Genomic DNA, 21,777 nt, shown 5'->3' with positions numbered 1-21,777 from the left:
GCCCTGAAACGAACAAACCTTACAATTAGTACAACGTGTTGTAAGTTAGTACAATTTTCTAGGTGGCCTGGGGTTTTCTTTTTGTGTCTTTATTTTCTCGCTTTTCTAACAATGGGCTGGTACTGTTTTTATAATAAGGGGGAAAATAATGAAATGGTGATTGAGACGTTAAAGGAGTTCCTTTGGGCTGGTGTCCTATCCCCTCCGTTCAGCGACAAGGCTCCGGGACCCCCCCCAGGCCGACTGTGTTTTCCCACACACCCCTCTTGAGCCTCTCGGTCCCTCCTAGGACCCTGCCGGCCACTCCCAGACTTTGGGGAAGGCTGGGTGGCCGCCCCTCGTGGCTAGGAAGGGCCCTGGGCAAGCAGGGGCTGAGGCACAGCAAGCTGCCCTAACTCCGGTCCCTGCTGCCTCTCGGGGAACCCCCACCTTCAGACAAGGAGTGGGGGCTCCCTGGGACGCCTCCCCCCAGCTGACGCAAGGCTGGGCGGGGCTGGCCCGGGGACAGGTTGCCAGGCAAGCAGCTGGGGCTCCTCCCAGGGTAGCTGTGGGTGGCCACGTTGCCCGGCGACCAGGTGGCAGCGTCCTTTGAGCCGAGACGGCGCAGCTGCGCCCAGCCCTGCCGGCTTCCCCCAGGGACCCCCGGGGCCCTGTCCCTATTCCCTTAGCCCAGAACAGCTGGTGCCTCTGGTCACAATGAGCGTCGTTCTGTCCAGGTGAGCGGCTCTGCGCTGGCCCTGGCCGGGAGGGAGGGGGCAGCAGGGTTCGGGGGCCTGATGCACCAAGAGGGATGGGGGCGGCCGGCGGTAAGGGGCGCTCTCCCTCCCACACGACCCCACCTCAAGGTCAGGGGAAGACGGGGCTCCAGACCAGGGAGGCTTCCAGAAGCTGACCTCTGCTTCTCCAGCATTACTGTCCACAGCTCCGGGGAAGCCAAATTCACAGGGTCCAAGCCCTCTCTCCCTCACTCATGTCCACTTGGAAAATCTCCCTTCGAGCCTCGGGGCCCAGCAGACAACATCCCCCTGTGGGGTCGTCCCTGACCGCACTCCTCTGGCCAGATTCTACTGATGCTCTCCTACAGCGCGCCTGCCCCTTATCCATTCGTTTTGATGCCTGGTTGCTCTGAGGGTCACACACTCAAGGCTGCCTCGGGACCACCCGGTGAACTTCTTTAAAAACGCAGCCCCGTTAATAACGGGGGAAACCGTGTGTGCTCTGAGCAGAGGAAACAGGGGAATTCTCTACACTTTCCACGTCGTTTTCCTGCAAACCTGAAACTGGCCCCCTAAAAAGGTTTATTCTTTTTTTTAATGTTTATTTTTGAGAGAGACAGAGAGACAGAGCGTGAGCAGGGGAGGGGCAGAGAGAGAGAGGGAGACACAGACTCAGAAGCAGGCTCCAGGCTCCGAGCCGTCAGCCCAGAGCCCGACGCGGGGCTCGAACTCACGAACCGTGAGATCATGACCTGAGCCGAAGTCGGACGCTCAACCGACTGAGCCACCCAGGCGCACCTAAAGTTTATTCATTTAAAAAAAAAAAAAAACAAAAAAAAACCTTCAGGGTTCGGAGAGAGGAGAGAATTTCCACAGCTGGGGGGAAAGGCAAACTCAGGGGATTTGGAGGAAGAGGCCATCGCAGCTAGGAAAAGAAGAATAACTCTGCCAGGAATAGAAAAGCCCCACTCAGGGTCCCAGGGAGGGTAAGACTGGATTTGGAGCCAAAGCAGCCTTTGCATTCCCGCCGGCCGCTTGACCAGCCCTGCCGCCTGGCCGGTCTCCCGAATCTGCCTCGATGGAACCGGGAGGGAGGGACCGGGCGCCTGACCGGGCGCAGGGTGGCAGGCGGGCGACCCTGTGTGGCTGTCCCGACCGGGGCCCAGAACGGCCTCTCGGGCCCCACCTCCCCAGGGACAGCCAGGTGAGGGTGATGGAGGACACGGTGACCGACGCCGAGAAGCACTTGGGCCAGTTCTGCTCGATGCTGGCTGCCTACACCCGCAAGACGGCCCAGGTGCGGGACAAGGCCGACCGGCTGGTCAAACAGCTCACCGACTTCGCCAACACCGAGCACCCCGACATGCGGGCCACCTTGAGGAGCTTCGCCGAGGACCTGGCCAAAGTCCAGGATTACCGGCAGGCCGAGGTAGGCGGGGTGGCCCCGGGGGGATCCCTCGAGGGGGGGTCAGGTCTGAGGGCGGAAGCCGCGCTCCGCTGCTTCTAAAAAGGTTTACATACGTCCCAAAGGGACAGAGAAAGGATTTCTCATCGCAGGTTTTCTAAAAAGAAAATGCTGGAAGGAAAGCAGGGAGGAAAGTCCCTCTGCCTTTGGACTCCTGGGAAAACATATATCTTTTCTTCTAGATTCGTGTTTATCCCACAGGATAAGGAAAAGGAACGGGCATGGGGGGATTCTAAGACGGGACTCCCATCCGTCAGGCCAAATTTTCAGGCCACTGGGCGTCAAGGCATCGGCCTCACCCGGGAATTTGCTAGAAACACAGGTTCCTGGGCCTCACGGAGAACCTGCTGAGTCAGCACCCCTGGGGGCGGTGCCTGGCAATCAGGGTCTTAAGGAGCCTGGGGGGGAAGGGGTCGGGGACTCCTACACCTGGCAGTTAGGCACTGACTCGGGGCTGTGAGGCAACCGCCCCAAGACCATGCTGTGCCCTCGGGGGCTGCATAGCGCACTTGGCTCAGTCGGGTCTGAATCCCCTGCCCTTCTGGGCTCCCAGTGGGTCTGTTTAGCCCCCGCGTGAGATCGTGAGGCAGGCTGGAGAACTGAAAGAGCCACGGGTCCCAATGAACCGTCACGAAACCCTCAGTGGGCACAGTCATTATACCCATTTCACAGGTGAGGAAACAAGGCTCGTGGGGTGAAATGTGCTGCCGGAGCCTTTGGGAGGTCGAGCCCTGAGCTCAGGCGGCGCTCACAACCCTAAGGGACGAGGGACTGCGTCCCGGGCGTCCACAGCCCCCCACGGGCTCCTGCCACGCACCCACCCACGGGTGTGCCCGCGGCGCTCTATCCGTGCAGCCGCCAAGCCTCCCCGGTTCTGTCCGCTCTGACTCTCTGCCTGTCCACACTCCCCCAGGTCGAGAGGCTGGAGACCAAGGTCATCAGCCCCCTGAAACTCTACGGGGCCCACATCAAGCAGACGCGGGTAAGCGGGGGGGGGGGGGGGGGGGGGGGGGGGGGGGCGGGGGGCTCCGGCCGACCTGGAGTGGCCCATCTGGACATGCAAGATGCAGCCCTCCTCCCTCCTTTAGGCCGAGATCAAGAAGTTAAAGCAAGTCCAGAAGAACGAGATCAAGCAACTGGCAAAGCTGGGGAAACTGAGGCAGAAGTCACCGTCGGATCGGCTAACGATTGTATCCTTCCCTGGGCCGTGGGCCCGAGGCTGCCGGGCCACACTGGGCGTCCGTCACAGGCGTCCTCTGGGCAGGGGCTGCCGAGTCACCTGGCTCCTTAACAGCACCCTCCCCAGTCCCAGGTGAGTGCCCCGCGTGTGTCTGGGCAAGGCCGAGCCCCGTGCAGGTGACGGACGACCTCCCCAAAGAGCCAGGTGAACCTTTACCTGCGCAGGTGCGTGCACAGCCCTGGGCTCAGGATGCGAGTCAGAGGTGCGGGGCCAGCAGTGGGCTGGGGGCACTTCGAACTTGTAGCCCCACTGCCATCATCTAGATGAGGAAGCCGAGGCCGAAAGACGTGACCTGCCTTAGGTCACGCCAGGGAGGTAAGGGGCAGGCGTGGAGCTCCACTCCGAGGGTGCCCGGCGTGGGACCGGGTCATACGAATTGGCTAATTACCTAAAGAACGTTCCACGTGCGGGAATTAATGATCATCGACAGCGCAGCACCTGTTAGGATAGCTCGGCAGGTGCCCCCCGTTTGATGCAAAGCCGCTGCGATCGCCGTCCCCCGTGACAGGCAGAGAAAGTGAGGCTCAGAGAGGTTTAGCGACTTGCCCGGGGTCACGCGGCTAGTCAGCAGGTCTGTCCGAGCAGTGCCTGCCCCTTCCACCACGGTCGCACTCGGCCTTTCCTCCGATGACCAAACTGGCGAGAGGCGTCCGTGAGGCAGGGAGCTGATCCAGAGGAAGACCTGAAAATGATCCAGAATAGTGTCCAAAGGCCAGAACCACCCCGTGACACTTCCCACCTCCGGAGCCAGGCAGAGACCAGCGTGCAGAGGGCCTCGGTGGATGCCAGCCACACCACCCACCGGCTGGGGGAGAGGATTGAAGCCTTCCAGAAGCGGAAGCTGACAGATCTTCAGGTAGCTGTGGTCGCCCTGTGGTAGACGTGCTCTGGCCTCTAGGAGTGCGTGTGTGTGTGTGCGTGAGCCCGTGCCTGTCTGCGGGAGTGTGCGTGTGCACGTGTGTGTGAGCGCAGATGCGTGTACGTGAGCGTGGGCGAACACCCGTTGCCCAGACGGCTCTCAGAGCCCCGGCTCCCAGGACGATTAATCCTGGCCCGATCTAGCCGCTCAGCGCTCACAGCCCCGCCTCTGAGCACCCGGGCCCGGCTCCCCGCCAGGCCAGTTCGGCAGACTCCGTCCCCCGACCCCCTCCTCGCCACGGAGGGACCCGCAGCCTTTGTCCTCACTCCCTCCTCCTTTCCTCACCCTCCGCCGAGCCAGCCGTGGTTAGGCGCAGGGGGCTGGGCACGGGAGCTTCCTCCTCACGCACCCCTGCCGCCGGCACTGCAACCCAGACTCCTGGGCCCAGAGCCCCGGCTGGTCACAGAGGTCCCTGCACCCACTCTCGATCCCCCATCCGGTCCATTTCCCAAGTTGCAGCCCCGGGGACCTCACAAAAGGCAGCTGAAACTTGTCTCGCCCGGGTTTAATGCCCTCCCACAGCTTCCCTGATTCTAAAGATAAAGGCGGAAATCCTCCCCAAGCCTCCGGAAGCCCAACCCAGCCTTATCTTGGACGCATCACTCCAAGCTCAAGGGCGCCAAACCCCCGACGCACCCCAGTGCCTTTGCACAGGCTGTGCCCCTCTGCCAGGAAGGCTTAGCCCTTACTCTGCATCAAGGTGACACCCCCTCATCTCCAGCGAAACTCACCTGGACCCCCAGCCCAGTCCGGCCCTGACGTCGATTCACTGCTCTGCTCCCTCTGGGGTCAGTTATTCCGGGGCGTGGCGGATAGGTTAATTGTATTTTTAATTCCCTCATTAATCCAACACATGTTAAATACACACCTACTATGTGCCAGGCGCTGTGCCTGGTGCCGGGACACCATAGCCAGAAAAGGAAGGCCCCTGTCCTCATGAAGTTGCCACCCCGGGGAAGACCCATGACGCACGCCATTCGTTAGGGAGTGGAGAGCGTGGGGGGCGACTTGCTGTTCCATGCCTGCCCCCCGACGCTGTGCGCCACAGGGCACGCACACGTGGGGCACGGCACGGCGCCTGGCTGTCGTGTCCCCCTGCCGGGTCCCTGCACAGGGTCCAGGGCCTGGCACTTAGCAGTACTCAGTGAACGTCTGGGAGACGAACGAACAAGTTAACGCACAAGCGGGAGCGGTGATGGTCGCTGGTGCTCCGCCTCTGTGCGGCAGGCAGGACCCGAAGTCACCAGCAGGCCACCATCAGGCATCTGCTGTTTATGAGGCCCGCGGGGTGCCAGCGAGAGTTGAGCACAAGAGGCTTGGGCTCCCCAGTTAGGGGCCAGCAAACGCACGCAGTTGAAAGCGGGCACCCTTTGAACTTTGGGGATTAAGTTTGGAAGAGGCACTTATCCAGACCATCCCCTAAAAAGCGCTCCCAGTTCCGCAAGAGAAAAACAAGAAACAAACAAACAAACAAACAAAAAACCCCTCAGAACTGGAAAGAATGATTACCACCGTATCGGGGTTAGGTCACGTTTCTGTATGTACAATGATCACATTGACAAAAGAGCTCTCTGGCTCCTGTGAGAGCACGTGAGTGATGCTTTCGTCCGGGGGTCCACACCGCTGGGCGTGCGTCAGAAATCTGGAGGGCTGCCTCAGTCCCCGGTGGAGCTGGTGGTGATCCGGGGACACGGACGCAACCGCCATACTGACTCACGGGGCTTGGTGAATTGGGACCACACGTGTCCCTGCCGTGCAGATGAAGTCACTGAGGGTCAGAGAGGCCACACGCCAGTAAATGGCAGAAGGTGACCACCAGGCCAGCCTCCCAGGGGCAGAAGGAAGGAGACGGGACGCACGTATCCCCATCACCACCTTGGCCTTGGCCCCTCCCCCCTCCCGTGCTCGCTTGGGGACTTCCTCTGAGCCTGCCTCCCCCAGCAGGCACTGCAATGTTTATGTGATGTGGTGGGTTTCCAAACCGCCCACTCCTCCCCCAACACCGAGCCCGTGTCCTGCTGGGGCCCAAAGCAGAGTAGGCGCCTCTCCTCCTAAGCTGACACACAGTAGGAGCTTATGTGAGGCCTGGCACACAGGAGGCACTTATGTGAGGCCTGGCACACAGGAGGAGCTTATGTGAGTCCTGGCACACAGTAGGAGCTTATGTGAGTCCTGGCACACAGGAGCTTACATGAAGCCTGGCACACAGTAGGAGCTTATGTGAAGCCTGGCACACAGTAGGAGCTTATGTGAGGCCTGGCACACAGGAGGAGCTTATGTGAAGCCTGGCACACAGGAGGAGCTTATGTGAGGCCTGGCACACAGGAGGAGCTTATGTGAAGCCTGGCACACAGGAGGAGCTTATGTGAGGCCTGGCACACAGTAGGAGCTTATGTGAGTCCTGGCATACAATAGGAGCTTATGTGAAGCCTGGCACACAGGAGGAGCTTATGTGAGGCCTGGCACACAGTAGGAGCTTATGTGATGCCTGGCACACAGGAGGAGCTTATGTGAAGCCTGGCACACAGTAGGAGCCCCCACTGGGGCTGGGCATGCAGTGGGAACTCCGTTAGAGCTTGTTGAGCTGAGCCGAACCATCTGATCTAGAGAAATCAATATCTCTATCACAAAATTACGTTCTGGCGAGGTTCTGAGGTCTCTTCCGGAAGATCCACTCACGGCCCATGGGTGACAGAGGCCAAAGGTTTTGTAGCCATCAAGCTGCAAACACCTGTCCTCAGAAGCAAAGGCTGTGCAGATGAGCCCAGGTGACAGGGCAGAGCAAAGCGTGCCCCTTAGAGTCACCAAGAAACACGCCCTCTGCGTTTCCCGAACAATTCCTGGGCGAGGCAGCTTTTGAATGGGAACGTATTGTCTGTTCGGCAAAAACAAAAGTAACGTGGGCCTTGGACCTGCCCCATAAGGGCAAGTAACAGTCCCCACCCCCATCCCCCCCCCCGCCCCCATATTCAAGATGGCCCCAGGACTTTGAGAATGTGGTTTATGTGATTCCGCCTGCTCTCCCCACAGAAAATTTTTTTGGACTTTGTCACTATTGAGATGGTCTTACATGCCAAAGCGGTGGAGGTATATTCCAGCGCCTTCCAGACCCTGGAGAACTACGACCCGGAGAGAGACCTCGAGGTACACATCACAAACGCTCCATTTTCTATCTGATGGTGTGGGGCTGAATTTGATTTTCAGTTGTCTCGATTCAGAAGCAGTTTTCATTGGCAACATTTTGCAATGGTTATAATTTTGAAGACTCACTCTGATGAATCCTGGGCCGCCTGGGTGGCTCGGTCGTTTGTGAAGCGTCTGACTTCGGCTCAGGCCACGATCTCATGGCTTCATGGGCTCGAGCCCTGCGTTGGGCTCTGTGCTGATGGCATGGGTCCTGCTCGGGGTTCTCTCCCTCCCTCTCTCTCTGTCCCACCCCCTGCTCAGCACACTATCCCTGTCTCTCTCAAAAATAAATGAATAAGCTTTAAAAAAATTTTAAAAAAAATTTTAAATGTTTTATTCATTTTCTGAGAGAGGGAGAGAGTGCAGGGGAGGGACAGAGAGAGAGAGAGGGAGACATTGAATCCGAAGCAGGCTCCACGGCCTGCTATGGGGCTCGAACTCACAAACCACGAGATCATAACCTGAGCTGTAGTCAGACATTTAACTGACTGAGCCGCCCAGGCGCCCCTAACAAAAAGTTTTTTAAACAAACCCACGAGGGGTGCCTGGGTGGCTCGGTCAGTTGAATGTCTGACTTGATTTTGACTCAGGTCATGATCTCAGAGTTGTGAGATTGGGCCCCACCTCAAATTCTGCTCTGCCAGCACGGGGCCTGCTTGAGATTCTCTCCCTCTCCCTCCCCTACTCATTCTCTCTCTTTCAAGATAAATAATAAATAAAATTAAAAAAAAAAAAAAAAAACCAGACACAGGAATCAACAACGACAAAGAGCATCCCAGGCTGACGTCTGCCGTAGTTTGGAGGTAGACAAAATGCGTATTATCCCTATCTGATCTGATGAAAATCAAGAGCGGACTTATCTAGAAAACACCACACCACACCCAGTGCTGGAAAACGGCTACCACTTGCTGTGGTTATCTTCTGGGGGCTCAGCTGGACGGTCTCGTGCGGGTCTTTCCTGGGTTTTCAGTCAGTCGGCAGCTGGGGCCGGAGTCACTTCAAAGGCTTCCGCACCGTATCTGGCGGATGATGGCTATTATCAGGGTACAGGACAGGCCTCTTGGTTTGCAGGGTTCAGTGCAGAATGAGACCGTGGGCCCTTCGTTCAACAATTATTAAGCGTTTCAAGGGGCGCCCGGGGGGCTCAGTCGGCGGAGCGTCCGACTTCGGCTCGGGTCACGATCTCACGGTTCGTGGGTTCGAGCCCCGCGTCGGGCTCTGTGCTGACGGCTCGGAGCCTGGGGCCTGCTTCGGGTTCTGGGTCTCCCTCTCGCTCTCTGCCCCTCCCCCACTAGTGCTCTGTCTCTGTCTCTCAAAAATGAGTAAAAACGTTAAAAATTAAAAAAAAAAGAATTTCAAGACGGTGACAGCAGCGTGTCAGACGGAACGCAGGGTTCTTCCGCGCTCGGGGCCCAGGGCTACGGCCTGAGCCGCATGTCTCAAAGCCCGACCCGCCTGCGTCCTCAGTGGGGCCTGCAGCCCGCGTGCCTACCCTGCCCGCGGCCTCTCCGGGAGGCCCGGCAGCGGGTCGGAAGCGAGCATCCCGTGACAGAGGCAGGCGGAATAGGTACCACCTTTCACGTGTCACTCCTGCCACAGTCTATTTGTTGGGCGTGAGTCCGTCACTGAGGACACATTCAACGGGAGGAGAATCCTATCCCGGCTCCCGATGGGTGACGGGTCAAGGCATTTGCGGGAAGCTTGGAAACCACCATACGAGGTTATATGCGGACTGAACGGGCTCCGGGACCTTCGCTCACCTCTGTGACGTTCTTCTAGGGGAAAGAGCAATCTCTAATTTCCTGTGTGACTACCTGGCCCCTCCGGGCCTCAGTGTCCCCATCTATAAAGTGGGGTGGTAGGGCTACTGTACATTACAGCACAGGTGGGGGTGGTGCCGGCCGTGCACCTTCTCCCCGCCCCCACCCCACCCGTCCCGGTCTCTCCCGGCAGGATTTTAGAGCCAAGATGCACGGGCTTTACGGACATCGCGATGCTCGGCCACTCACGGACACCGTCTCCTCCCCAGCTGTCCCGTGGTCTCTCACTGGCCAGGTGAGCCCTGGGGGTGGGGCCGTCAATCCCGCGACAAAGGGGAGGCCGTCTGAGAACAGGGGTCTGCGGGACATCCTGAGAAGGCGGCACAGCTTGGGGAGCGTGCAGCCCTCCCCCGGGGTCTGGCCTGGACTGGCCTGGAAGCGAAATCACATCAACACGTAAACCGGCCCTGTGCCGCCAGCGCCTGTCCTGAGTGCCCCCTAGAGGCGTCCTGAAGCGTGGCGGCACGGGTGGCTCCTGTGCCCTGGGGCCCACGGGTGTCAGAAGCCTGAATTTCTCAGATTTGAGGGAAGTCATAAGGTACCTATACTCCAGGGCACCCAACGAGCGCGGCAAAGCACATTTCTGGTTCTACAGGAAAACCCCTCCGTGCTCACCCGAGTCAGATAAAGGAGCAGCCTGGTACCAATCGGGGTAGGGGTAGTCACCCAGTGGGTGGGGGACAAGGGGGGCGCCGCGTCCCACAGTCGAGGGGGCAGGGAGCGTCTCGTGGCTTTCTGACTAATTCTAACGGCGGTGAAGCAAGTAAGTACGGCCCCGGCTACACCACCTGGGCCCAAACCCACTGCGCCCAAGCTGTGTGACCTCAGGACAGGTCCTTAACCTTTCTGTGCTTCAGATGCCTCGCCTGCAAAGCAGGGCGAATAGCAGTATCCCCCTGTGGGATCGTGGGGAGCGTCAGGCGAACAAACCTGCACGAAGCCCCTTAGAAAGGGCTCAGTACTTGTCCCTGCCCTCGTCATTCCCGCTTGTTATCGTTTAGAGCGCTCAGACCGCCCTACGGGGCGAGAGAAGAGAAGACGAGGAGACTCTGGAAGCCTCTGCCGAGGAAGACCTCAGAGGACGGGGGCGGGCGCTCCATCAATAGGACCAGAGCTCCCCAGTCGGGCAAACGGGGGCTGACCCTGGATGCTCAGGGCTGGGGCGGGCTGGGGGGCTCTGGGTAAGGCCCGTGTCCTCTGAGCCTCAGTTTCCTCATCTGCGCAACGGGGCAATCTCGCCGACCTCAGAGGTCACTCTGGGGATCGCTGTGCCCAGCACGGTGCCGGGTACGGAGCAGGTGCTCAATAAACGGGGGGTGCCCCTTAACCTGAATCGTGCTGGGTCTCCTTTCCCACCTTGGGACCCCGGGGACTCGGGAGAGCGCGGGCCGATTGGCCTCCAGGGCTGCGGTCACAGAGCGCCACACACTCGGGGCTCACACAACAGGAATTTACTCTCTCGAGGCTCCAGAGGCCTGAAGTCGAGAGCCAGGGGTGGGCAGGGTGGGCTCCAGGCCTCTCCCCCAGCCTCTGGGGGCCGCTGGCCATCTCTGGGGTCCCTTGGCTTATACACGGCACCCTGACCTTTGTCTCCACCCTCACGTGACCTTCTCCCTGCGTGTGTGTGTGTGGATCTGTGTCCAAACACCCTCTTTTTGTAAAGACACCAGTCTTACCGGCACAGGGATCCACCTACCCAGCGTGACCTCATCCGAACTAATCATATCTACAAAAACGCTATTTCCAAATAAGGCCACATTCTGAGGCACCGGGAGTCAGCATTTCCACATACGGGTCTGCGGGGCCACGAGTCACCCCTGACACGTGGACACGATGCGCAGGGATACCCTTGGGAACCAGGGACTCATCACGGAAGACAAGGGAGGTGGAGGGTGGCAAAGGTGGGGAAGGGAGTGAGCCCCGTGATTCTCTCATCAACAAAGTGGGGGACAGAAGACTTTCAGGGGATCGTTTGCAGGATTCGCACCCTCAGCACACTGATTTTTGTCACCCCCAATCCAGCTCCCTGGCACCTCCTCAGGGAAGCCCACCCTGATTCTACCAGGGAGAACGCTCATTCCCCAAATCACCAAAACATCCTAGGGGCACCCGGGTGCTTAGTCGGTTCGGCATCTGACTCTTGGCTTCAGTGCGGGGCATGATCTCACGGCCTTGTGGGTTCGAGCCCCACACGGGGCTCCGCACTGGCAGCCTGGAGCCTGCTTGGGATTCTCTCATTCTCTCTCTCTCTCTCTCTCTCTCTCTCCCGCCCCTCCCCCGCCTGCACTGTCTCTGTCTCTCCCAAAAATAAACCTAAAAACTTTTTCTACTAACTACAACATTCTACACTTTCTATGCAATAATTTCTAAACCAACAGCTCGGAGATCCTATCGTAAGTCACACGTAGTCACGTCATAGAGCCATACATCTCCTACGTTTATACGCTCACGTGTGCACCACACACACACACACACGGATGTCCGTCTTCTTTAACCTCGTCCGTGTCCCGACCCCACCGACAGTTTCCGAAGGAAAATGGCCCTGCTTGGTGACCTGGCCCGCCGTCCGTGCCCGCCCCTTCCCGCTCTGGCCCCGGAGCATCGAAGGGGCGGGTGGTTCCTGATTCCGGGGTTGGACTAAATAAAGCCCGGGCCTGCCTCGCCACCCTCTCTGAAAACGCAGGTCTGGATTTTTCGGCCACTTGGAAGAGCGGCTCTCTTTCTGGGCCCCAGAGGCACAGGTGGGCGGTGGGGTGGACAGAGCGACTTGTGGCGGCTCTCGGGTGCCGCTGGATTTCCAGGGTCCCCCTCTCTGGGTGTGTTTTTGCTTTCTCTCTCCTCCTGATGGAAAGCGAATTCACCCGCTGCTCGCCAGGGCAACTGGTGCAGGTGCCCGCAGGGGAGAAGGCCCGCACGGCTTCCGGGCGGGAGGGAAGGACTGACCCGGTGAGTGGGAGCCTCGTCCACGCCCGGGCAGAGAGGAGCCGCTGCCTGGGGACAGCGGGACTTTGGGGGGGGGGGGGGGGACGAGCGGCAGGGCCCGGGGAGGGGTGGGGCCCACGGCAGCCAGAGCTCACAGGGTCCGAGCGGAAGCCCCGGCCTTTCAGTTGAGCCACGCAGGGCCAGAGGGCCTCCGCGCAGACTGCCAGACCCGACGAGGACGCACACGTGGTGCTCGGGGGCGCAGGAGTCCCTCCTGCCCGCACCCACGCTGCCCCAGGGCGGCCAGACTCACGGCGGCCCCGATCCAAGTCCAAGAACACACAACCCAGCCGCGTGCGTCTGCCCCCACGGCCAAAGCAGACGGAGAAAGACCAACGAGCCGGAGGCGACAGGCTCCCGCCACCCAACCACACGCACATGTGCCGCCCCTGGGGCGGGGTGGCGCGGGCGGCAGGGGGAGGCCACCGGCGGGGACCCGCCAGGCACGGCGCCACCCCTGGCGGCCGCCCTCACCAGAGCCACGCCGGACACCCACGCCCGCCGCCCACTACTGAGCCCCCCGGGCCCACTGCGTCCTTCCAAGCCTCACCTCTCCGCCGCCGCTGGGTCTTCAACTCCCCCTCCTCCCGCGTCCTCACCCCCTCCTCCCACACGCTCACCTCCGCCTCTCGCGGCCTCGCCTCCTCCTTCCCCAGCTCCTGCCGGCATCCACCGGACACACGAAGCCACGAAGCCCCGGGGCACCTCCACAGCGGGGCTCGAGGTCGTGGGCGCGGCCCGCACGGTCCCAAACGCGCCTCCCCGGCCGGCGTGACGGCGACCCAGCTCGCTCGGGTCAGCAGGCCACGCGGAGACGGGGCGGGGCCGGGAACACGCATGCGCGGGGTGCGGCGGGCCGCCCCCTGTCGGCCCTCGGGGGCAGTGCGGGTCGTCCAGCCGCCGGTCGAGGGCGGCCAGGGCGCCCGCTGGATCCCTTATCGCCTTGAAAGACACACTGAACGGAGCCACCCATCCCGCCTCTTAGCCAAGGGTCGTTAAGGAACAATTCGTTGGAAACTGCACGGAATGCAATGAAATGCAGCCGCAGACATGACTACGTACACCAAAACGCACTCAAAACTGTCCGCAGATGAGTTTCAGATGCAAATCTACAAAAACTCTAGAATAAACACAGAAGAAAATCTACATGACCTCGGGTTTGGTGATGAGCCTCCCACAAGACACCAAAAGACTACCCACCCCCCCCGCACAAAAAGCAGTAACGTGTACTTTTCAAAATGAAGCTTTCCATTCCGTGAAAGACCTTGTTCGGGGACCCGGAAGGCAAGACTGGGAGAAAATATTGGCAAAGCCCGTATCAACAAAGGGTTTGTAGTCAAAATATACGAAGAACCCTCGTAACCCAACGATAAGACAACCAGCCCCACTAAAACCAGGTAAAGGTCTGAACAGACACCTCAGCAGAGAAGACACATCATCACTAGCCACACAAACATAGCTCCAAGCCATGTATCGTTAGGGAATTACAAACCAAAACCTCAATGACCTAGCACTGCACGCCTTTCAGAAGGGCCAGAGAGAGAGGGAGACACAGAATCGGAAGCAGGCTCCAGGCTCCGAGCCATCAGCCCAGAGCCCGACGCGGGGCTCGAACTCACGGACCGCGAGATCGTGACCTGAGCTGAAGTCGGGCGCTTTAACCGACTGAGCCACCCAGGCGCCCCAAGTTCCTTCCCATTTTATAGATGAAGAAAGCAAGGCTCAAAGAATGATTTAGCGGTTGGTGGGGAGGTTGAACCGGACCTGGCCTCTTTCCCCGGGCCACCCCACCCCTGCCCCATGCTCTTCCGGGTCTCTGCTGCCCTAACGGGGTCCTTCCCCTTCCACGTACCTGCCTCTGAATCCCACCCTTGGCCTGCTGCTGCTGCAAGTGCAAGAGGAAGGGACAGATGTGACAGCCTGGGGTTGGGAGCACGCACCCCTCTGTGTTCGGCTATGAGTGGGTGGCGTTCTCCAGACTGGGTGGGAGAATCGGGACACGGAGGTCAGGCTCTCACCCCAGTGTGCGTACCCCATGCTGCCCCCTGGGCCTGGTGTGGCAGCCCCTCAGGCTAAGGACCCTTCCCCCAGGCTGAGGACCCTTCCCTCAAATTCACGAACTATGAGATCGTGACCTGAGCCGAAGGTGGACGCTCAACCGACTGAGCCGCCCAGGCGCCATGGCTGTTGACTTCTTATAATGGGAAAAAGAGAAAGCCCAACATTTCACAAAACACGTCTGTCACACCACATTGGAAGGGACCGATAAAGGCACCCTGCTCCTGTCAGGGTGCAGTTGGGCTCCGCCTACAGCTCCCCCACCGAGTCCGTGAAACACAGTGCGGAGGCAGCTTGGGTCAGAGAAGAGTGTGGGGAATAAGGTTCGGAATTCCCTGAGCCTGCACTGATGGGTTAACAAGGCATAAAGAATTAGAAAGCCATAGGACTCTCACACCCAAGTCTGGGTAAACAAGATAGGTTAAGTATAGAGAGGGCGGGGCAAAGGCCCCAGTATAGAACAAAGGTATACGAGGTGACCAAGATTAGGTATTCAGGGCGAAAGCGTCCCCCAACTTACTACAATAGCAGAAAGCTGCTTTCACAGGCAGGAAGGACCAAATTAGGTAAGTAGCGCTATAGATCCCTGCAGCTCAAAGTTGCCCAGAGTGGAGCTAATTAGCAAAAGAAAGGTGCCTTGCTGACCCTGAGGTCGCATGCTCTGTCTTTCCTGTCCCCTGGGCCAGTTTAGATAAACAGAGGTGGTGCCTCACGTCTGCTGTGAACAACCTTCCACCCAACCCAAACCCCTTACCTGGCACATCTTCAAAACCCCCTTTGCCCCACGCCCATGAGTTAATGTTCCCGATTTCATTGTCTCTCTATGCACGCCCATCACGCTTATAAGCCTTTTGATCCTAATTAACACAGAGCAAGGACCCTCACTCGGGGCTCTTGTCTCCTCCCGGACATTAGCCTCTCTCGCATTTTTAGTCCTGCGTCCTGCTTTCTTGCTGGACAAGCGAGCACTCCAGACCCAGAGCCTACACAGAAGAGCCAGATCAGGATTCCAGCCAGAAGGGGTTCTAGGCATCCCGGAGGCACGGGCTGAGGTCCAGTCCAGGGGGCCACTCCAGCAGACCCCCACGCGGGCTGTCCCTCAGAGGGACGCTCCTCCTCCCGCGCTTCCGTGGGACGTACGTGCATCTGGACAAGATGGTCGTGCTCAGCGTAAACGAGGAAACCATCTATTTGACCCCAGAAAAGAATGTTTCCTTCCGAAAAGCCACTCATGCCACTGAAAAGATCGCCAATTCTGTAAGGAGTCCTCATGGATACGTGAAAACAAAAATTAGGCAGACCGGCTTTTTTTTTTTTTTTTAAGATAATTTATTTGCATTTCCACCTTCTGACAATCTGAGGTGCAATATAGAGACATATTTTTTTTTCTTCACAGGAAACAGTTGTGATTTTAGCACTGTTCTGAGACCTTCACCCTTGAAACGTCCTCAGCTTTAAAATACTGTTTGTAGGACATCACCCAATGGGACACAGAGTTGTGTTAACTTTATCAGTGAGAACACCCGCGGCACTGAACACCCGCGGCACTGAACTCTACTTTGGGGCGACTGAAAGGCAAGGTCTGGGTGTGGCGGGTGGCAAGTTCAGGTCGAGGACCCACTGGCCAAAGGAGAAAGCACGATGCACACATGTAAACCGTCACCGGAAGCCCCAGCGGAGGCCACGGTTTATAACAAAGGCGGCAGACTGACCGTGTTCTAACACATTTACGTATTTTAAGGGGTTGTGAGTCTACTGTGTGAATTTCTAGCATCTCCTAATAATCAAAGGTTTGGCTTGTGTTTCTCAAGGCGTCTGCAGAAGTGGACAGTCCCAGGCTTGCGGGAGGCCTCGCCCAATGCGGTCCCCAGCACAGAGGACATCAGGACCCCACCCCTGTCAGAGCTGACGTGTGGGAACAGCGCCCGCAGTGCCTTCTCCTGTCTCCTTTCATGAGCACATGCCCAGGACCCAGGAGGGAACAGGACAGTCCCCCAATTCTAGGACTGAGCGGTGGGTCAAGGGGGATTTAATAGGCGGCCCCTTTTGGCTCAAGTGCAACCCTTCAGGTGCAGTTCCGGAGGGTTCCAGGTTACGGCGGGCTCTGCTCTGGCTCTGCTTTGTTGAAGCCCTGGATTCTGTAGGCTGAGAGACCCCACCTGTGCGGACACCCTGTGACAGGCTTGTGTGTGGAAGTTACAGGAAGATGGGGCAAACCCAGACCATCCTGTCTTCCAGAAGTGACGAGCTTATCCCTTTCCATTAGTAACCACGAGCCCTGCAAGGGACAGCACGGCCGTACTTGAATCCTGGGGACACTTGCGCCCCTTGGACACAGCTCGGTGGGGTTCCACGTACGAGCTCTGGTCGACTCGGGGAACACAGGCCCAGCACCCAGGAAACAGAGCACGAGGCCCTTCCGTCCTCCCCAAGGAATGTGACTCTCGGGCCCGAGGACAACAAGGGGACCGATGATACCCCGCAGGAGCCAGCCATGGAGGACGTTTCTTAGCATTGAGTGTATTGCTGAACGGGGACACCCTGAAAACGACTCCTCTCTTTGCTACTTGGTGAACCAACACATCCCTATTCCCAGCCACACGGCGACAAGGATGTATGGGACACGTGGCCCTGTGTGGCTTTACCCGAGGTCTGAACACTACACGTTGGTCATTAGGGGCACCTCTAGCCAATATAATTCCCCTTTTGGTGAAACTCATCCCGAGGGTCCCTGAGGCAGTCTGGGGGGGGGTGGGGGCAGCGGAGACATGGGAACAATGGTTCAGGAGAACTACAAGGCTGGGGGGGTGGGAGGGACCCCCACCTGGCAGCTTGGGCCATGACTGGGAACAGGGAGAGAAGACAGCAGCCTGAGCTGGCGGGGGGGGGGGGGGGGGGGGGCGGGGAGGGGGGTCTTCACCCCCTCCCGAGGCTGGGGCTGGGCTCCGTCCGCTCCGGCCTCCTCCCTCTGGGCCACAGACCCTCCTTCCCAAGCTTCCCCACTGTTCTGGGCAAAGGGCTCGTGCCACCCCCACCGCCACCCCCGCGGCTGCCCAGGCGTCTGCGGTTTTAGGTAATTTGGTAATAAAGCTGATCTAGCCTCACGGGTCCACCTGGATCCCCCCTAAATAAAAGCCAACCAGTTAGGAAGCTGTGACGTGCAGGAAGGCCAGGCGCCCAGCTGGCGGCCTTGACTCGCGGCTGCGGTCACCGCGGTGAGACGAAGCCGCTTACAGACCCGTTCACGGTGGTGAACGCTGTCCTCGTCGCATCAAGAGCCTGCGACGGCAGGCGCTCTGCGGGACGAGCGACCCACAGAACGCAGTCCGTGGAGGAGCAAACCTCAAGGCTGGGTCTTCTCTCCACGGTAACGAATTCACTGTCTAGCTGGCCTTGGAGAAGTAAGGGGACACGCTGGTTTCAACTCCCAAAAAGGAGGGCAGGGAGAGGCGAGGCGGTCCTCTGACTCTCGCCCCGGGTCTCTGGCCTAACCCCAGCTGGGCGAGCCTGCTGACCTGAACATCCTAGGTTTTGACTTGGGTAGAGAACTCAGGAAATGGACCCTTTGCGGTTCTCCTTTTGGTAACGTAAGAGCTTCTTAGCAACCCCCCCCCCCTTTTTTGGCAATGAGAAAATCATAGCTGACTCCATTTCACTGTACAAATAACTTAGACTATCAGGGTCTGATACTCCTACCTTTGGTTAAACACACATGCACACACACAGCAGCGCGATCTGAACGGTAACGGGGCCCCTCTTACACGTCTATCAATATTGCTAAAATGACAGGCTAAACACATACGAAGCTGCGTCTCAACAACGTCCTGTTTTCCAAGCAGGGACCTTCCTATTTGAGAGGACGAGCCATCCTGGCTCTCTGTGACTCACACACCCCCCTCCCCACCCGCCCCTGAGGACAGCCAGCGAAAATGAAAATCTGAAACGCCACTGAGCCTCCAGAGCTCCTGGCTTTTGGACACGGTACCTGCCGGGACGGGAAACTCTCTTCTTGGGTATAATCTGATGCTTTCTGCATGGAGTCTATGGTTCCTGAGTTTACAAGAAGAGCTGTTAGGGCTTTTAGAGCAAAGCGTCCGTGTGTGTGCACGCCCTCTTCACACGCTGGGACCTCTGACAGTGTCCCCTGTCTGTCTGCTCTGGCCGGGCTCCGGAAGGAAGAGACCGCGTTACAGGGATAGAGGAAAACCACGGTGGGGGCGGGCGGCCTGCCGGCCTGCTTTCTAGGTGACGATGGCCAGAGGCACCGGAGGGCACAATGCCACCACCAGGAGTCGGCATCATGCACTCTGAGGAGGACCCAGGTCTCTGGCAGGGTCTGAGCAATGCCGGGGTCAGACCCGTAGGGACAAGGAGTGGAGGGTTGGTGGGGGGACCCAAGCAACCCTTGCTTTCACCTTCAAGGGGCTATTTCAAGAGGCCTATGTGGGCGGGGGGGGGGGGGGGGACCTCAAGATCATTCTGAAGCTAAAGTGCTTGGAAAAGCCCAAAGCAGTCAAAGCTGCATTTCCTTCCAGAGGCAGCGTGGTCCTGCGGGCCCTACCCCAGGGGGAATATTCCGCGTCGCGCCCCCCAGCACGCTGGGAAGTCTCAGAACCCACTTTCTGCCTCGGGAAATCAGACCAAACTTCTATACAAAAATCTTATATATACAAGGATAAGTCTTCTGTGCACCTTAGAATGAAGCAACGCGTTTCAACGACTAAGAGATGACTGATAAAGCCAACGACACGGCAGCTAAAGGGAGAGTCTTGCGGGGGGCCTCGGACAGACCCCTCTGTGTGGCCCTGATTCTGCAGACGGGCAGGGGAGCACAGCACGTCCAGGGGGCGTGGTGGAGCGGCTCAGCCGGGGTACCCATCATCTGAAGCAGGCGCTGGAGGGGCCCACACACCCATTCATTTGACCTTAATTCTCGAAATGCATTCCGTGGAGGCATGCACCAGCCCTGGGGCCCAACACTGGCTGGGGGATGGAGGGACCTCCAGTCTGTGTGACCTGTCCCAGCAACAGGGCTGTGCTTTGTTTGGTGACACTGCCAGACTGGCTGCTGTCACACACTCACACACACACACACACACACAACACACACACCACACGAAGCCATCATAAAAACGAACTGAGTTTCGGGACCCGGTCTTTGGCTGGCAACGTTGCTCAGATCATACCAAGCCTCACATCTCCTCTCCCGTCATCCCCAAGATGCTCGTGCCACAGCTCAGACAATGCGTGCTCGTGTCTGGAACATTCCAAGGAGGCATCCCACGAGGGAAAGCGTTCCGGCACTGGCCGGTGTGGGTGACTACAAGGCATGTATTTGCTGCGGTTGAGAGGAGACCGTAAGGTAAAGGCCGAGAGTTGAGGAGGTAGAGGGGGGACACAGGAGGGGAGGACGTGGGGGAAAGGAGAGAGCCCGCCAGGCCCACTTCAAGGTCAGTGCCCAAGAGGGGCGGGTGGAGGCAGAGGGATCCAGACTGATGGCCACTTTCACGCCGGGGGAGCCGCAGGGCTGGACGCCTGCCATCAGGGGTCAGTCCTGCCATCAGGGGTCAGCCCTCGCGGGTCACCCCTCGCAGGGGTCAGTCACTCCCCCGCTGTGCCTGGCACAAACCCGGGGAGAAGAGCCGTGGTTCCCAGACACCAGATGGGAGACGAGGGGGGGCGGCTGCAGAGTCTGCAGGAAAGAGGTCACACGGCGTGCGAGCTAAGGAGCCTCACACCTGCCACCAGAAGCCGCCTCTGCCCGGCTGTCGGTAACACTGGCACAGATTTCTCCGTCACCTTTGTCTGCTTTCGGAGAGCGTGGTGGTCTCGCAGCCGCCAGAGAAACCTCTCTTTTCTGGGTCTCTCACGGGACACACAGCCCACGCTTCCCCCAGGGAGCGAGCGGCAGAACCTTCTATGCTTCAGAAGGAAGCCGTCGGCCGAGCAGGCACGCTGCAGACACGTCTGTGCTGATGTGGCTCTAACACAGCCGCGCAGAGCCTGTGAGGTCCCCAGGGTGCCCACAGCCAGGGAAGAAGGTCCTTGCACCGCTCTCCCTCCCTCCCTAAAACATGAAGGGTGTCTTTCCTCCTGGAGCTAGCTTCCTGTGACTCCAGTTCCCGTCACACGGTGGGGACCCGACAGAGAGGCGGCGGGAGCCCCGGACCCACCTGGCCCGCCCTGAGACACCCATGGCCCCCTCGGCCTCCCCCCCCCACTGTGGGAGCACGCCCTACTCCGTTCCACTGCTGAAGAAAAGGCTCCCAGATGGTCGCCAGTGACTGCCCGGGGTCACTGGCCAGCTCGTGATGTCCTTCTCTGCATCCGCATGTGCACCCCACCCTCTCTCTCTCCTGCTTGTCCGCTTGGTCCTATGTCACAGGCCTGACACTCAGGAGTATGGACAGTCACCTTGGTTTTAGCCATGTAACCCCAGGGACGCTTTGGCATGTGGATGGGGGGAGCATTCAAGGCAGAGGGTGGGTGGGGAGGTCGGGCAACCAGATTCTTCTAACTGCTAGTTCTAGAGCAGCGTGGAGTGGCTCTGGGTGCTGCTGATGTCATGCAGGGTCATCGGGTGGGGTGACAGCCAGTCGCTGGCCCAGGAGAGTGGCGGGTACCCTCAGTCCTCCTGGGGGGGTGCCTCGGGCGACCTCCCGTGGCCTACTCAGCGGTCATCTGCTCGATGTGGTCGCTCAGCAGCTTGTACTGCTCTGCAAAAGAAAACAACGTTAATTCTCGGAAGAAAGACGTCGACACGGGCAGGGAGGTCCTGCCCCCCTCATCGACCAAGCAGGATCTCGCCAGGAACGGCGAACACTGGCTTCTGAAGACGGCCAGGGCCACCGAGCCCTCGGCGGCCAGCACGCTACACGTCTGGCTCCTGGAAGGGGGCTTCTCGGAAAGCGGGTGCCTCTTCTCGTGGAAATGACGTGAGGCCGAGGAAGGCACCGTGCTGCTGGACGAACGGCACCGGGGCACCCAGGCCCGAGTCCTACCCACCGCACAGCGCTGCCTGGCGGGCAGGGGCCAGTGTGCTTGCCCAGCACCGTGGGGCTGATGACAACATTCCGGGACGTTCCAGGGAAGCACTGGGCATTCTCCTGCCTCCTCAGGCCACTCCTCTGTGGCCCCTTTAATTTGGTGCAGGATGGAGGGCTTTTGTTTTTGTTTTTGTTTTAAAGAATACTGTGTGAATCCAAATTCATGTAAGTACTTAAGTGGAAGGCTTTTTAGGCCACAAGGGAAAGTTTTGGTAGCAGGTGGGATGACCCACAGAGGCTGTCTGCACTAGTAGATTAGGGGAGCGGACATGTAACGTAGCCTCTTTCATTACAGAGGTCAGAGCTTCTAGAGAAACCTCGAGACCCCCTAAGCCCGCCCCCGCC

At 59.0% G+C, this 21,777-nt stretch overlaps 2 protein-coding genes across 5 annotated transcripts in view; one reads left to right on the top strand and one right to left on the bottom strand.

Annotated features, from left to right (window-relative positions):
- Positions 1-565: 565 nt before the first annotated feature.
- On the top strand, positions 566-10,679 carry CIBAR2 (CBY1 interacting BAR domain containing 2). Its single transcript, XM_053906717.1, has 9 exons — positions 566-716; positions 1,911-2,145; positions 3,095-3,163; positions 3,270-3,371; positions 3,622-3,623; positions 4,169-4,277; positions 7,371-7,484; positions 9,480-9,581; positions 10,348-10,679. Exons 1-9 carry the CDS (start codon positions 697-699, stop codon positions 10,450-10,452), a joined length of 858 nt encoding a protein of 285 aa, XP_053762692.1. The 5' UTR covers positions 566-696; the 3' UTR covers positions 10,453-10,679.
- Positions 10,680-19,524: 8,845 nt separating this feature from the next.
- The window catches only part of KIAA0513 (KIAA0513 ortholog), a 58,943-nt gene continuing 56,690 nt past the window's right edge, over positions 19,525-21,777 (bottom strand). For all 4 annotated transcript variants that reach the window (XM_019413012.2, XM_019413011.2, XM_019413014.2 and 1 more), the window contains one exon: positions 19,525-21,102. In XM_019413012.2, coding sequence (XP_019268557.2) covers positions 21,053-21,102 — 50 coding nt within the window. In that variant the 3' untranslated portion in view covers positions 19,525-21,052. The remainder of the gene's footprint in view (positions 21,103-21,777) is intronic.

Source organism: Panthera pardus, unplaced genomic scaffold (genome assembly GCF_024362965.1).
Source record: "Panthera pardus isolate Hobbes unplaced genomic scaffold, ASM2436296v1 HiC_scaffold_19, whole genome shotgun sequence".
Classification (NCBI taxonomy): Eukaryota; Metazoa; Chordata; class Mammalia; order Carnivora; family Felidae; genus Panthera; species Panthera pardus.
Note: the sequence above shows the minus strand (reverse complement) of the source record. Positions and strands in the feature narration are given on the sequence as shown.

Bases quoted from the DNA above. Each gene is read 5' to 3' on its own strand.
- CIBAR2 (XM_053906717.1), top strand. From the start codon at position 697: ATGAGCGTCGTTCTGTCCAG. The intron at 717-1,910 runs GTGAGCGGCTCT...CCACCTCCCCAG, and splicing joins ATGAGCGTCGTTCTGTCCAG to GGACAGCCAGGTGAGGGTGA. The intron at 7,485-9,479 runs GTACACATCACA...CTCTCCCGGCAG, and splicing joins ACCCGGAGAGAGACCTCGAG to GATTTTAGAGCCAAGATGCA.